Source organism: Schistocerca gregaria, chromosome X, assembly GCF_023897955.1.
Source record: "Schistocerca gregaria isolate iqSchGreg1 chromosome X, iqSchGreg1.2, whole genome shotgun sequence".
Lineage (NCBI taxonomy): Eukaryota > Metazoa > Arthropoda > Insecta > Orthoptera > Acrididae > Schistocerca > Schistocerca gregaria.
This window is the reverse complement of record NC_064931.1, coordinates 182,819,406-182,835,794: the sequence shown is the minus strand read 5'-3', so window position 1 is coordinate 182,835,794 and position 16,389 is coordinate 182,819,406. Positions and strand designations below refer to the sequence as shown.

Below are 16,389 nucleotides of genomic sequence, written 5' to 3'. Positions count from 1 at the left end.
AACAAAGCTGGGCGTACAATACCGTCGACGTCCCGTTGTAATGGAAGGATCTTGCGGATGACAACCAAAGGGGTCCTGCTATGAAACGAAACACCACCACACACCCTCACTCCTGGTTGTCGTGCTACACGTTGGGGGACAGTGAGACTGGAATCTCACCGCTGTCTGGGGCGTCTCCAGACATGTCTCCTCTGGTCATCTGGGCTCACTTCGAAGCGTGAGAGAGAATTCTACTGCAGTCGGCGAGATTCCAGGCCAAATGAGCCTAACATCACTCTAAGTGAGCTTGTTGGTGCACAGAGGTCAATGGTAGTTAGCACAAGGAGCTCAGCCCGCTTTCTCTGAGTCACCTACTAATAATCGCTGTGGTCACTGAAGCGTCAGTTGCACGCCGGATCGATGATAATGATGAATCCGGGACCCCGAGTGCCTCTCTGACGACTGCTCGTTTCCCACTTTCTGTCGTCTCTCTAGGTCTACTGTTTCCTTCTTGATGCTATGTTCGGCCATGGCTCACCTATTTCTGAGAATATCGTAGAACAGTAGGATCGCTCCTACTGAAATGTCGAGAGATTCGTCGATTACTCCAACAGACTTCTTTGAGCCCAACTACGCGTTCTCTCTCAAATGATGACATCTGCGTATATTACCAGAATGAGATTTTCAGTCTGCAGCGAAGTGTGCTCTGATATGAAACTTACTGGCCGATTAAAACTGTGTGCCGGACCGAGACTCGAACTCGGGACCTTTGCCTTTCGCGGGCAAGTGCTCCACCATGTGAGCTACCGAAGCACGACTCACGACCCGTCCTCACAGTTTCAATTCCGCCAGTACCTCGTATCCTACCTTCCAAACTTCACAGAAGCTCTTCTCTGCAGAACTAGCACTCCTGGAACAAGAGTCACGGTCTGGCACACAGTTTTAATCTGCCAGGAAGTTTCATATCAGCGCACACTCCTCTGCACAGTGAAAATCTCATTCTGGAAACATCCCCCAGGCTGTGGCTAAGCCATGTCTCCGCAATATCCTTTCTTCCAGGTGTGCTAGTTCTGCAAGGTTCGCAGAACAACTTCTGTGAAGTTTGGAAGGCAGTAGACGAGGTACTGGCGGAATTGAAGCTGTGAGGACGGGTCGTGAGTCGTGCTTGGGTAACTCAGATGGTAGAGCACTTGCCCGCGAAAGGCAAAGGTCCAGAGTTCGAGTCTTGGCCCGGCTCACAGTTTTAATCTTCCAGGAAGTTTCATCTGCGTATGTTGTTCACACGCCTGTCTATGAGAAATAGTTGCTGTCCAGCTGAGCACACGGTGTGAAGTCCGGAAAGATTTTATGCCGTGGTAGCGACATGTTCTCGATTTACTGTGCTCGCAAATCTGCGTGGTGAAACTGCACTGCACCTCCGCACATTCATTTGTCGACGCCAAAATCTACAGTTTTTAATTTTTCATTGATACCTGTATGAGTGTCAATTTGTGACTAATTTGCATAACACGTTTTTTTTTAACTTAGAATGCATAACATTGGATTTCTTAATGCCTTTCTGTAGCAGATGTCATAGGAAATTTGGAAATTTGTGGTAAGATCTTATGGAACCAAACTGCTGAAATTATCGGTCCCCAAGCTTACACACTACTTAATGCAACTTCAACTAACTTACGTTTAAGGACGACACACACACCCATGTCCGAGTGAGGACTCGAACCTCTGACGGGGCAGATATCATAGTCTGTGGTAGAAAATGACAATATTAACTCAACAGCAAAGTCTAAAATCTGTAAATTACTGGTCTTGATGGTATATGTAGAAAGACAAAATCTTTGCGCGATTTCTGTTTTAGTAGTACGTCTTGTTAGATATGTTTGGTGTTAGCACGTCTTACATGAATGGTCATAACCTATGTTTCTGCCATCCTCTTCGTCTAAGAATACCTTTATCACTTTTCCTCTACCTTTTTTATTTGAGTGATCCCAGTGAAACACGCTTTGACAATGAAGTTTTATGCAATGGTATAGACACATTGGGTTGAGGACAAGTATTGTTACAATGTGTTGTAGCTATGGTGTCTGAAGTATACTCAGTTGGTGGAGGAGGATTAACGAACAAAAAATGTTTCAGATGCGGCCAGCAACTTCAAATGCCCGGAGAAAGACGGCGTGTTCGAGGACTCGCGCCAGTGCGACAAGTTCTACGAATGCCGTGACGGCGTCGCCACGGAGAAGTTGTGTCCGGACGGACTCGTCTTCGACCCCCTCATCCGCAAGATCAACAAGTGCGACCAGCCTTTCAACGTCGACTGCGGTGACAGAATAGAACTGCGTAAGATTCACATATTATTGCCATTTCTGTTTAACTATTCCCTGGAAACGAACAGAAGTGGTTGTAATGTCCCTTTATCTACTTCTGTTCTGTTTAATAGTTTTTAGCCTATCATAAATCATTGCAGAAACACTTGTTTTCAGTATTGAGTTTTAACGTAGAAATTTTCTAAGCAGAATTACTGCAAAGAATTTGTGTGAATTGGCAAAGAGCAAATAATTGTTACGATATTTTCACACTAACACAAACTCTTGTTGACAAGTCGGCCATTGGACGTTCGTCAGTCTCGTTTTACGTTACTTTGTAGATAGTAAGTAATGAGACTAAAATGGAAATAGTAATTATGATGTTCATAAAAAAGTGATACATTCAGCTTGTGAAACACTCTGGCAGCCACGTGTGTTGATAACCGGAAGGAAGGAAAATACGTTTATGAGATCATTACACATAGAGCACAAGATGAAACTGGATAAGGATGAACTAGTAAATTGACATTAATCATTTTAAAGGAACCATTGAGGCAGCAATTTCAGGAGATTTAGGGAAAGGTAAATCTCGATAGAAGAACGGGAATTTGAGCCCCCGAATTTGGGATTCATACCTTCACTGTTGCGCCATCTTGCTTAGTTTCACATATGAAGCGATGCACTTTGTTAAAGTCTGGATGCATATGATATTTAAGGCGATGAGCATACTGGAAATTGCTTTTTGCTCTCTCATGAACGAATACTAGTTAAAATAGTTGTGACTAACTTATACTATAATGGTCTGGCCACAACTGTGGGTTCTTTGATTGCTCGATGAGATGGTGTTTTGACACAGATCTTTGCTAAAAGATTGCATGATAGTTTACAACTGTTATAGACTATTAAAGTATCACCCGATGCACAGATTAACAAACTGTTCTCTTGCAGTACAATGGTCTACATTTAAATGAACAAGTTCCACAGAAACTGTAACTATCAAGTTGGTCCCATACTACGATGCTGACTCCTCCAGTGTGAGGGCAATGCTACACTGCGAGGGGAAGAGGAAAAAATTTCAAATTTAAGGCAAATTCAGAAACTTAAGTATCGAATGCAACACAAATTAATCTACGTTTATACCATGGAGGTAACAGTAAAACGTGAAAACTCAGACCAAAATTCAGTATGTATCTTCTAACTCACAGCAGATTTAAAATGAGCAAAACATACAGATAGTTAGTAAAGGTGTCAATTATTCTTACTGGGGGTAGTATTAGTTAAAACTAGAACAAAAGTTTATATACTTATATGTCCAGAAACCAATACCTCTTTAGTTATGAGCAATATTACTTGTGAGGTGCAATGTATAGCAGTCGATGGTGAAGGCAGGATTCACAAGAGATGGCATATAAATTGCCACAATATAAATATGTGTGCAGATGTAAATCCTTGAGCAATCGTGGATGTGAGGCATTAGGATCGCTTCAGCATCAGTATATACCATATAGATTAACAGGTGCTTCGCATCACTGATTTCTGTGTGACAAATTACCAGTGCTACTGGAGAAAGTTACCCTTGCAGATAGACGACTGTGGGTTATGCACGACGGGACACCACTCCGTTTACAACGGATGGTGCGACAGTACCACACCACGAAGTGTGGTGGGTGATGGATTGGTTGAGGATGTCAGGTTGCATGAGCTCCCCATTCAGCGCATTAGAATCCGTTGGATTTATGACTATTGCGACATTTAAAGGCATAGGTGTGTGCCCAACCCACCGACAGTGTGCAGACATTATAGGATCGTGTGGCCATTCATGTGACGCCATATAGATGGAGCCAGGTGTATTTGAAAGAGTGCTTGATTCATAACGAAGAACGGGTGAAGCATGTGTCAGGATGTGTGGTAACCATTTGCAGCGCTGCCTATAGTGCTACTTCCAAACAACAGACAGATGGGAATGAGAGGAAAGATTGGCCTTTATCTCATCAGGTAGAGGCTTCTCGAAGTTATTATAGGAATGTTTCTTCTATACTTGACCAGTAATACCTCCCGTAGGAATACATGATACTTTCTTTAAAAAGAAAAGTATTATGTGTCAGTTTAGTGTGGCACATATGATGTCATTATGAAATGTGGTTAGTTTGAGCAGAAATGGAACACATACATCGTTATATGATGGTGCCTATGACATGCGTAGTCAGTGGATGCTAGTATTATTGAAATGTTGCTGTCACTGCTGCATGTGTGCAGAGAAGTACTGCGAGCAGCACCTCGCATTCCGAAAACGTGCTCCATGAGTTTAAAACCAGGAGATTAAGGTAGCTACTTCATGCGCTGAACTAGTGAACGACACGAACCATCTATGGCTAACAAGAAGAGCTCCCCAGGAGTAGAATCGACTTTTGAAAACCATCTACACCGCTGGCCATTAAAAATTTCTACACCAATAAGAAATGCAGGTGACAAGCGGTTATTCATTGGACAAATATATTATACTAGAACTGACATCTTATTAGATTTTCACGCATATTGGGTGCATAGATCCTGAGGAATCAGTACCGAGAACAACCACCTGTGGCCACAATAACGGCCTTGATATGCCTGGGCATTGAGTCAAACAGACCTTGGATGGCGTGTACAGGTACAGCTGCCAATGCAGCTTCAACACGGTACCACAGTTCATCAAGAGTAGTGGCTGGCGTATTGTGACGAGCAAGTTGCTCGGTCACCATTGACCAGACGTTTTCAGATCTGGAGAATGTGCTGGCCAGGGCAGCAGTCGAACACTTTCTGTATCCAGAAAGCCCGTACAGGACCTGCAACATGCGGTCGTGCATTATCCTGCTGAAATGTAGGGTTTCGCAGGGATCGAATGAAGGGTAAAGCCACCTGTCGTAACACATCTGAAATGTAACGTCCACTGTTCAAAGTGCCGTCGATGCGAACAAGAGGTGACCGAAACGTGTAACCAATGGTACCCCATACCATCACGCCGGGTGATACGCCAGTATGGCGATGACGAATACATGCTTCCCATGTGCGCTCACCGCGATGTCACCAAACACGGACACGACCATCATGATGCTGTAAACAGAACCTGGATTCATCCAAAAAAATGACGTTTTGCCATTCGTGCACCCAGGTTCGTCGTTGAGTACACCATCGCAGGCTCTCCTGTCTGTGATGCAGCGACAAGGATAACCGCAGCCATGCCTCTGCAGCAAACGTCGTCGAACTGTTCGTGGTTGTTGTCTTGCAAATGTCCGCATCTGTTGACTCAGGGACCGAGACGTGGCTGCACGATCCGTTACAGCCATGCGGATAAGGTGCCTGTCATCTCGACTGCTAGTGCTGTAGCACGTCATCTTCGTGGTGTAGCAATTTTAATGGCCAGTAGTGTACTTTTAGAAAACATCTATAAGGTATCACACCCTGAACCCCTTGTGGGCCCTCGTTTGTAATTAATCGACAAAAAAATTTCAGTGAATTCCTGAAATTGATTACTTGCAAACGAGAGCCTACCAAATGATTGGCTGCAGACAGTGATACCTAGGGTCTTAACCTACATCATCGTACAGATGGTTTCAAAAAGTCATTCAGTTCGCTGTGGACATCTCCTTGTAAGATTTATCATCCTGTAGGCAGAAAGGCATAGATAAGCATAATGTATGTCATCTTTACGCAGGCGCAATACTACGTGATGAGACTTGGATGTCTATGAGTCCATCTAAGAATAACTCGCACACAGACAGTGCCTCCCGAGAAGGTTTCCAGTTGATGTAAATTAGGTAAGTGATACCAGGTTCTGGCGAGCCGCCTCGTATAGATAGAAGTAAAGTCAGTTTGGAAACTAAACCGGGAGGTGTCCGTGTAGTGAACGGTTTACCACTGATACACGATCCAGATTGGATACTGACGTGTCCACTGTAAACGCTGCTGTGATGGAAGGTAAGGCGTACACAGGGAGCAGGCCGGTTTCGCTATATACTGGCTGGCTCTGAGCACTATGGGACTTAACATCTGTGGTCATCTGTCCCCTAGAACTTAGAACTACTTAAACCTAACTAACCTAAGGACATCACACAACTCCCAGTCATCACGAGGCAGAGAAAATCCCTAACCCCGCCGGGAATCGAACCCAGGAACCGGGGCGCGGGAAGCGAGAACGCTACAGCACGACCACGAGCTGCGGACTCGCTATATACTGAATACGAAAAAGACTTTTGTACACAGCACTCTATTGAATCGTTCTTGCAATGTTTAAGAAAGGTGAGGTGGGCCTGCAATACTGTTCCCCCGAATACAAAATAATAATTAACGTTCTGCAGCTAAAGTGACAGCCGTTGGTTGTCTTCGACTGAACTTCGATTCCTCCAACCTAGTTACAATTTACTGTTATCGTTGCACCCGTTAAATGATGCAACGATGATATTCGACCAACGGAGACTCCTAAAATGAGGAAATGCGATGAATAGTCCTAGCAATGGGCGCGAAAAGTGGCGGGGGAGAAAAGAGGAGACATGGGAAGGAGGCGTACATGCCAAAATATTCTCCCACTCGAAAAATGTACGAGATAATAAAATTATGGAAAAAGACATCATTCCAGTAACATGTAACTGAAACTGCGGCAAACTGTTCTTGTGACAAAAATTTCGTCCATGAGGTAGTGTCAGGAGGAATTACGAAAGCAAAGTGAGGCAGCTCTTTCGCTAACTTCAAGAGATGAAAACTTTTCAATAAAGTACAGCTTTTAGGCATCCTCCAAAGTGTAAGAGAGTTACATATCGGGATCGACTGTCTATGAGTGCACTCTTTACAGTTTATTGCACGAAACACGGTAAAATTTTCTCTTCTGTGGGAAGAGACAATACAATATTGTTGTGTTGTGGGTTCTCGCGATAACACTGAACATAAAACGTGTTACTTGTTGCGGAGTCAGGGAAGTGAGCTTTAAAATAGTTCTTTAATTAACTCTACTTGAAAATATAAGGAGCAAATAGAGAGAGCGGACAACACTCCGTAGCTCAGATAGAGATTATTTATCGAGAAGTTAAGGACCTAGGGCATAACTGTAGTGGGTCTTTGTATAGCTGCGCTTTACATTTGATGTTAGACACTGGATGGCTGTTACAAGTACAGTGATAGACCTTTTTATACCAAATCTGTACAGTTTGAAAATCAGTTCTTCTGCACCAGCAAACATATTATGTCGCTCCTGCGAGATGTGGAATTGTTTTGTTTATTACACAGTGTATCGTACTTTCTATTGTGTTTCACTCTGAATGGCAGGACCAAAAAGCATCTACTCTCTTCCCAGATAAGCTCGCATAGAAAGCCGACAATGAACCTCTGCGGGTGGGCGGAAGCGTTTTTGTGAGCAGGCAGGCCGAGAAATTCAGGTAGCGGGAAGAAGCCAGTAGACGGCGCAGTAGCCGCGGCGCTTCATTTTTGCCGCCAGACGCGACCTGCAGCGGAGGAAGGAAAGAGAAAGCGTTCGCCAAGTGATGGAGCATGTCGGCGCTTTTTACGTCTTCCAATCCGTTCTCCTCGCCGCGTGTTACGACTCGCCAACTGGTAATAACGTGGCTCGCTTCGAATTCGGTACGCGACGACGAAAGCAAATGTTTGGTACGCTTGACATCACAGTCCAGCATAATTTGCTCAGTAAGGTGACGCAAAGTTTGTAATTAAGAAGCTGTTGCGATTTTTCATTATGTTAAGCTATTCTGCAAAACGGAGCAGTCTCCTGATTCATTTCATGAGAGGAGAACCTCAGTGGAAGTCATATACACCGACCCGCATCAAGTCACACTGCAACTGGGTAAGTTGCATATTTGTTAAGTACCTATCCATTTGGATGCACTGGTACTCATCTTGAGATATCGAAAAGGTAAACAAAACATTTTATTGTTATATGCCTTAACAAATATGCAGTTTTCTCTGCAACTGTGGAGGTCTTGTGTAGAATCTCTGAGACTATACCACCCTTATGTACAAGTATTATCTTATGCAATTCGCTTTCAGGCAGTAAGATGTTTTGTTCATGACTAGGTGTGTTAGGGCTCTACGAAAATTCGCCTCCAGTAACAGTTACAAATGATGATAAGTTTACTACAATGAATCTCGTTACATGAACCTCAAGTGTTTTATTGTCATTAAGACGTCACCTCCCCAGTTTGCATAACTTATTCACCTGTTTTTTTTCTTTACCTCAGTGTCAGGGTACCCGTACGATTATAAGAAGAAAGCGCCAAGAGGGCGAAGTTAGAATTGTTGATGATAACGTACGTATAGACAAGTCACGATACATTGTGTTTTTAGTAAATAACATTAGTCATAAGGAAACATTAAGACGAAAGACAAAGTTTTGCTTCCTATACATAGTCTAAATAAGACTCCAAGGATAGCGCTATGACATAATCAGTGCTTTGCAAACAGCAAGGAAGAGTAGGGATTTGACAGATTTATGCAAAGACATTCTAAAAGTCGTTAGGTAATGTGCAATTAAGTGAGGGACACTTCCGTAGTAACTCCTTCTTTCATCACTGTCACACTTCAGGGTTAGGAATATACACACACGCACAATCACACAATTACTGCCCAAAGGCCACGAAAATAGGCCAGGATTAAAGGCACAAAATTCCTCTTCAGTGTACTAGCTGTGCTTAGCTAGATAAAGATTAGTTTTGTTCCGAAGACACGCATTTATGTGGAATGTCATCTAGCCATTCTGACACAGTTTAAATGCGGTTTGAAGGTTTGTTGTCTTCCTCATACTTTAGACGTCGGGCTAGTGCTGTAGTTAAACAGTGGATGCACGTGATATGTGAACAGAAACCTCAACTGTTCGCTAGTGTGAGATGTAACACGAACCAGGAGTCACATTTCATTGCACATATTGGACAACGAAGAAATTACCCGTAGGGACACCGTGATTGAGTTGATATGAATGAAATTTAGGTTTTACTATGTTGCGCAATAACGTAAGCCAAGTGTCAACTAGATTTGATGAATAATTATGTCCTTTAAGACTTTTTAAAGCTCTCTCACTAATTTCCTTCTCGAATTTATCTCTAGGGTGCATTCCCTTTTTCTACCTAGCTTGCTCGTAAGGATGTCTATGAAGTCTTTTCCCACTTCGTTTCATTATTTTACACCATGTACTTCGATTAACTTAATTTCAGTTCCCATGCCTGGGCTTGACCTCGACTTTTTCAATTTTTTTTCAGAAGTGTGGGCCATGAGGGGTGCGTCCCCCAACCCCCAACGAGGTAGCCAGCGTTTGTGGGGTTGGGGAGGGGGTGACGAGGGGGTGTCGGGTACCTATATGGTGGGGAACGCTCTATTGATGCCCGAGGTGTTACCTCCTTACGCCCGTCGAGGAGTAGATGCCCGTCCATTTCGGGGCACTGGGTCTCGGGTAGTGATGGTCATCAAGCCAGGTGGTGATTGCTGGAGAACAGGGAGCCCTCGTTCGGAGTAGGTGGCGTCATGGAGACTGTTTTGCGTCATGAAACGACAAAAGTCATCAGCCCGTGGCTGCGAAGCACAGGCATTCTCGACAGATAGACTGAAATTCAGTGTTGATCGCTACGACCATGGTAATTTTCTCTACATGGTCACGTCACGAGAGGGAAACAAAACAGAGCGGCTAGCAGAAACTTCCCATCAGTTCCTGGTTTGCACTCGGGCTAATATGAGTTACGTTCTCTCTTTGTGGAGAATATTTAAAATGTGTTCAGCAAAATCTCTTCGCTTAATAAATTACGAAGTGGTCTCATCTCAATTAAACCGGCGCATCATACTCAGTCTCGTGCGTTACTCTGTTGAAACAGCTTGGTGATGTAGCTGTTGCTGTAACACCCCATAAGGTTGTAGACACGGTACAGGGTACCATTTTTCACCAGGACTTAACGCTGCAGTCGAGTGAAGAATTATACAATTATTTGCACAAGCATAAGATCCATTTCGTGTGTCGCGTACGACGAGGACCGCCAGACAAAAAGGTTGACACTGGAGCAATCATTCTTGGTTTTGTCAAGGCAAACTCGGTCCCAAATTCACGATTTACCGCAGTGATGTGATTTCCTAAACATCAAACTTTTTAGATTCTTTTGGATACAAGGGGCATCGACCCCCTGAGTTCCCCATGTTTCCCTTTGTTATCGGGGTGGGGTAGGGCAGTTGGGGCTGGTGTGTCTCCTGCAGCATGCTGGGTCTGGGGCCCCTCGACCCTACCTGCTAACTGCGTTGGTTATTTGAACGTCCCCGTTTTACTCTGTTTTAGTTGCATTTAGGCACAGTTTGCCCTTTTTCTCTGCCACACGCTATTTTTTTTCTTTCTAGGTGTAGCACTTTGATGAACTATGTGTGGGATTGTTATGGGAGGAATTGCCTCCATCGAATGCAGAGCCTCAGGGGACATTCACCTTGTCCCACTCACCTACTGATCTAATCATTTCTCTCACCTCACTTTATTATTACCATTTCAACTGACATCCACTGCGTTTTTAGCCTTCTCACTTTTACTATTCCGAATCTTCCGAATAGAAGGCATTCTTTACTCTGTAATTGTCTTTGCCTTTAATAGGGTTGACAGCGTTTCTCTCGTCACAGATGAGCCTCTGGGGACTCCTAATGTCCTCTCTGACATAAGTACTGATCTGACTCATGTACTTTCACTTCTCTTTAAATAGTTTCTTAGCTCTGGCATTAGTATTGCTTTCAGTGTACAGATTTTACCTCTCCTGCATACTTTCATAATTCGATTAACATCAATACCTCCAGAGGAAGTGTCTCTTGACTGAGGGACTGATGACGTTGCTGTTTAGTCCCTTAACTCCCAATCAACCAGCCAGCCAACCAGCCAGCCAATATGGTACTGGTCGACAGACGCTGACGCCATAGACACACATGTGGAATGGAGGATTAACTATGGGAAAGTTTAGTGAAAGTTTGGTCCCTGTTTGGTTTTATGACGAAAATATGAGAAAAATGCGAAAAAAATTATCCCTGCTACGTTTTGCAGCATTTAACAAGAATTAAAAGAAATTTTTGTGTCCATTGTTAATATGAACGGGAGATGAATCCATCATATCACAACAGAAAAGAAACTGCAATCAAAATAGTTTGTGGAAACCTACGATTCGACACCAAAAAAGATGAAGTTCACTTTCTCTACCGGACATCTGACGGCAAATGTTTTTGGAATGCAAGGATAAAACAGGACACGACGAATACACGAGGAGTGGCTTCTGTTCTAAGCCAAAGTTTCATATTTTATGACAATGCAACTACCTAGAATAGTGTTTTGGCAACGGAAAAACTGACGCTATTTGAAAATTAGTTGTGGGGACAGTTACCTGATAATCAGGTTTGACATTCTCTGAGTTCTCTTAGAAATTTGCTGTTATTTTGGTTGCAATGAAGAGGTTAAAGCAGTTGTAGACGGGTATTCTACAGAACTTTTAATAACACACTTCACGGACAGAATCTGCCAGACCACGATTTTTTTTCTTTCTTACCTCAATATTTCCCATCCAAACTCATAAATGCAGAACCTGTGGTGTGGGAGTCGGCTGTGTTTGGTAGTATTTCTTACAAAATTCTGGTCAATTTGAGGTTTTATGCTATCTGACAAAAAAAGTCAAGTACTCGCAAGACATCGTATTGATTTCAATGCACTTTCGATTGGTATGTAGATCATTAGAGTTGCTGTGCTTTGTGACAGCTAGACCACCCACCAAAGTACAGTTACGTTTTTCATCTTTAGTTTTGTTACCATGCTTGTTGGGGTATATAATGGGCGCGAACGGAGTCAGATATTGAGTAATCACTGTGAAGAATCTTGGAGGTGCCGCTTATTCGTGTGAGACAATCTTGAAAGCGCATGACAGAGTTAGAAAATGGCCTCATTATCGTTTTCCACTTAGACGGTGTTCGAATCGTGAAATATCCAGATTTGAGGGATATTTGGATGTGACAGCGGTCTGATGTTGGATTGTGTGGGAACGTGAGGGCAGACATACTCTCGTCAAGGAACCGATTGACCATGTCTGACCCCCACAGGGAAGGATCGCTGTACTACGCACCAAACACATAATGACTCTTTCACCTCTGCGCCTGCCATCAGAGAACAAGTAATATACTCTCTATAACATTCTGTGTCATATCGCACCATTCATTGGAGTCTAGCAGCAGTCTAGCTGCATCCTGGCTAGAGGAGGTCAACGTCTTGCTGATAATTGGGCTCATACTACCAATTTATTTGTAAATTTACTTGATTTTTGCAGTCACTCAAATAGCACCACATATTCTCTCGACCAGTGAAATTTCCATCTCGTTTCTCCTTCCCCTTCTGGGTGCTTTATCGTTTTTCATCGTTCAGTATATGTGAAGAAAGCGAAAACAGATTCTGGAAACCATAAGCATCAAATTTTTTATTTGGTCCTATTAAAGGCTTGCCAGAATGTATGCTTCACGACAAAGACATGTCCATAAGCTGACTACAACATGAAGACACTCTTTAAGTCGAAACGTACAAATGACAAAAAAAAAATTGATAATCAGCTATGAAAAGACTGAACGCACAATTTGGAAAATACATCGTATATCAAGCAGCAATGTTCAACAAGCAAAGGAGGCAGCATCACAGCACTGTCAAAGCCAATTTATGCTATAAATAAAAGAAAATTACTAAATATTCTGTCATATATTCAAGGAATCAAAGAATGTTTGCTAGATTTTACAGACATATTGTGCCGTGGAAACGAGAAAGAGAATTCAAAACACTCGTTTCTTCAGACGAACAATTGTCAAGACTGAGGCATGAAAAATGTTTGAACACAAGAATCTGAATGACAGTTCTAGTGGCCGCGACGCAACAGAACTCTCTAGACTTTGTGGAGGAGCTGATACGGATCTCAACATCACAGACGAATTATTGTCGAGCATTGCATGTATATATACACATATAAGCATATTTAAAATTTAAGTATCCATCGGCGTTTTACTGTCTGTTTGTGAAGGCTCGCAGAAACTACAGTAGGGGAGTGGTTTCCACTGATAGCTAGATTGATTCACGAGGAAGGTTTGTATGTATAAGTTCTCGGCACTACGTCAGGTAAGTCGCCCAGCTATACATGCGAAGTTAGGACTGGTCATTAGTTAAACACAGATGTAATATGATTCAGAACTGGTAATTTGTGCTGCTTTACGCTCAGCAATGTACTTGTGAAATGGAAATCAGTTACATTTCTAGTACCTGTCTGGAAGGGAGTCTTCTGTTATCCTGCTGTTTATCAAACCCTTCGGGGGCTTTAAACTCGCTCCTGCAAGACGTGACTATGCTTTTCATTTTTACGTCCTAAGTATCTAGCTAAGGTAAGGTAAGAAAATTTAATGTGATGTAACTGAGACTAATGTAAGCCGTATTACGTTCCAGAACCGCCCAAGTCGAACGCAAACTGCCCGAGGAGGAACGGCTTCTTCGCGCACCCGGACCCGTCCATCTGTAACGTGTTCTACAACTGCATCGAGGGCGAGTACACAGAGATCGCGTGCACGCCGGGCCTGCACTTCGACGAATACCAGGGGATCTGCGTGTGGCCAGACACCGCCGGCAGAACGGGCTGTGGCGCTTCTGAGAGTGAGTCCTGCTGGCACAACTCTTATTTCCCAAGGCACACGGCATGCTTCACAGAGAAGGGAGGAGAACCAAGTTGGCTGTGGTAATGTCCAACAAATCATCCAAGTACAGGGCTGTTTGTACCATTAGGCATGACTAAGGAGCCGCCTATGGCGCTGTGCACCACGGAGAGATTTACTACTGAAATTTCGAGATCTTTCGCTTTCCGTGAAGAGTCGGACAACATATTACTTCCCCCTACACACGTCTCGCGTAATGAGCACGAGGAGAAAAATAGAGAAATTGCAGCCAATACAGATGCTTACCGACAATCATTCTTCCCACCTATCTAGGAGTGTAACAGGGTTGGAGGGCTCAGTTAATGGTACAAACGTACCCTCCTCCACCCACCATTAGGTAGCTCGCGGAGCATAGCGTAGATGTAGATGTAGGGCGGCAACATTTTAGGGGTCGCAAAGGGCAGAAAAATTAATTTCGAATTGAAAAGCGAAAAATCTGAGCAAATTAGGAGAAAAATAGGAAAAAGAGGAAAAATTAAAACACCGAATTGGTCACAAAATACATGGAACAGTTACTTAATAAGTATTTACTTACTTTGGTGAAAGTGGATATTGAAATAGTTCAGATTTATTCCTCATTCGAAAAGTATTTCATCTAAAACAGAAACGAAAAAACACCACCAGATGGCGTAGTTTGATGCTTCGGCATATGTTCCATCAATATAGTTTAATTTCTAAATTCAAGGAAAAATTCAGTCTCTCCAGGAAATCGTTCCAAGCCTTTATTAGTCCATGTTCTTGCAATTAAATAAAATAAATAATTGATGCAAAATTTGGTAGCACTGCTATATTGAGTCCTAGATTTTGAGGTATTCAGCACGTATTTCCTATTTCAATTATTTTGGGATATTTAAGAAATTGAGGAGAAAAAATAAAGGAATTGAGGACAAAGCATGAATTGAGGTCTGGCCACCTTAGTTTAAAGATTAAAAGTACAATATGAGATTTGCAATGCTATACCGTCGGTTGTTGATGGTGGTGGTGGTGGTGGTATCTTAATAGGGACTGTTGGACCAGCTTAAGTAAAAATATGTTAGATTTCAATTTTAACAGCACAGTCAACATCAGGTACTTTGTGTATGATAAATTTATTAAAGTGTATAACTAGGTTTCATTCTGACAGTATATTAATTCTGTACATATTAGAAGTTCCAGTTTACTGTAATATATTCACCTATCTCGACAATGTGCTGACAAACGATAAGGGACGTGAGTTCTTTGTTATGTATGTTATACTTTCTGACATGCGCAACATCCACGGAAATCACCTCATTTTTCTGTCTGTCCAACTAAAATTAAATCTAATCTATTCTAATCTAATCTAATGATCTGTTTAGGCCTACAAGCCCTGAAGCGTGCGCATCGATGTTAGTCACAGCTGCCCTAGACGTCCTCATAAGACAGCGATGTTGGAGGGAAGGGGACGTGCGAAAACAGTGTCTTTAATGTAATCCCAGAAGTAAAAATCACAGGACCACCCCAGCAACTAGAGATTGCCAGCCGACGGACGTCCATCCCATCGTCGTCGTAGCTCAGTATCCAAAAACACACGATCATCCTTGTGGAAGTACAGTGGAGTGTCATCCTGTTGGAAAATTAAATTATCGATGTCCTCTTACAATTGCTGCTTGAATTACGCAAAATGTCTGCTCCGTTAGTTTGACAGCCATATTACTGGAGATCACTGGAATAAAACCTTCTTGACTTGCTGTTTCCACACACATAATTACATAATACATTGTCCCAATGAAAACATTTTTTACAGTCACTTGACAGTGTCTAGATCATTGTGAAGAATCCTGAAATGCGGTTCACATCTTCCATAACCATTTTTTGTAATTGACTCTTCATGTAAAATATACCGTATCTTACAATTTCGACCATCAAATACCTCAAATTGTGTACCTTTTCTGTTTTTTCATCTTTTGTGGTAGTTTCCTGATGCCCTTCTCATCGATCATCTTCCACAGCCTCACTTTTGTGTTTGAATCTAGAAACATAGTTTGAAAATGGTTGTTAATTCCGCAATTTCTCATCATAACAGAAATATAGAACATTGTCTGTCTACTTGGAGTAGAAGACAAACGTAGCAATGATCGATGTCTGCATAGAACACGGCATGCGTATTCAGTCTCTTTCATTTTCGATCCACATCCTTCTGTTACTATTACAGCTGCTTTCGACAAGTAAGCATTCTCTTTGGAAATCTGGAACATCTCAGACTTACAAAAAGGACGGGACATCCCAAGCCAATTTTCTGAATTCAGATTATTGTTTTCATATTTCACATGATGTGATGTCATGCGCACTTCCTCTAGTTTTACCACTTTCTGTGTCTTTGGTGGAAAGGCCCTTTTGGGAGAAATTAGGCGGATTGATGGAGCCATCGTCGAGTGCG

The 16,389-nt window shown here is 42.6% G+C and overlaps 1 protein-coding gene across 1 annotated transcript in view; it reads left to right on the top strand.

Moving 5' to 3' along the window:
• LOC126298682 (protein obstructor-E-like) overlaps positions 1–16,389 on the top strand; it is a 47,349-nt gene that overhangs the window by 15,182 nt on the left and 15,778 nt on the right. Inside the window, exons 2-3 of the mRNA XM_049990118.1 lie at positions 2,113–2,313; positions 13,729–13,932. Coding sequence (XP_049846075.1) covers positions 2,113–2,313; positions 13,729–13,932 — 405 coding nt within the window. The remainder of the gene's footprint in view (positions 1–2,112; positions 2,314–13,728; positions 13,933–16,389) is intronic.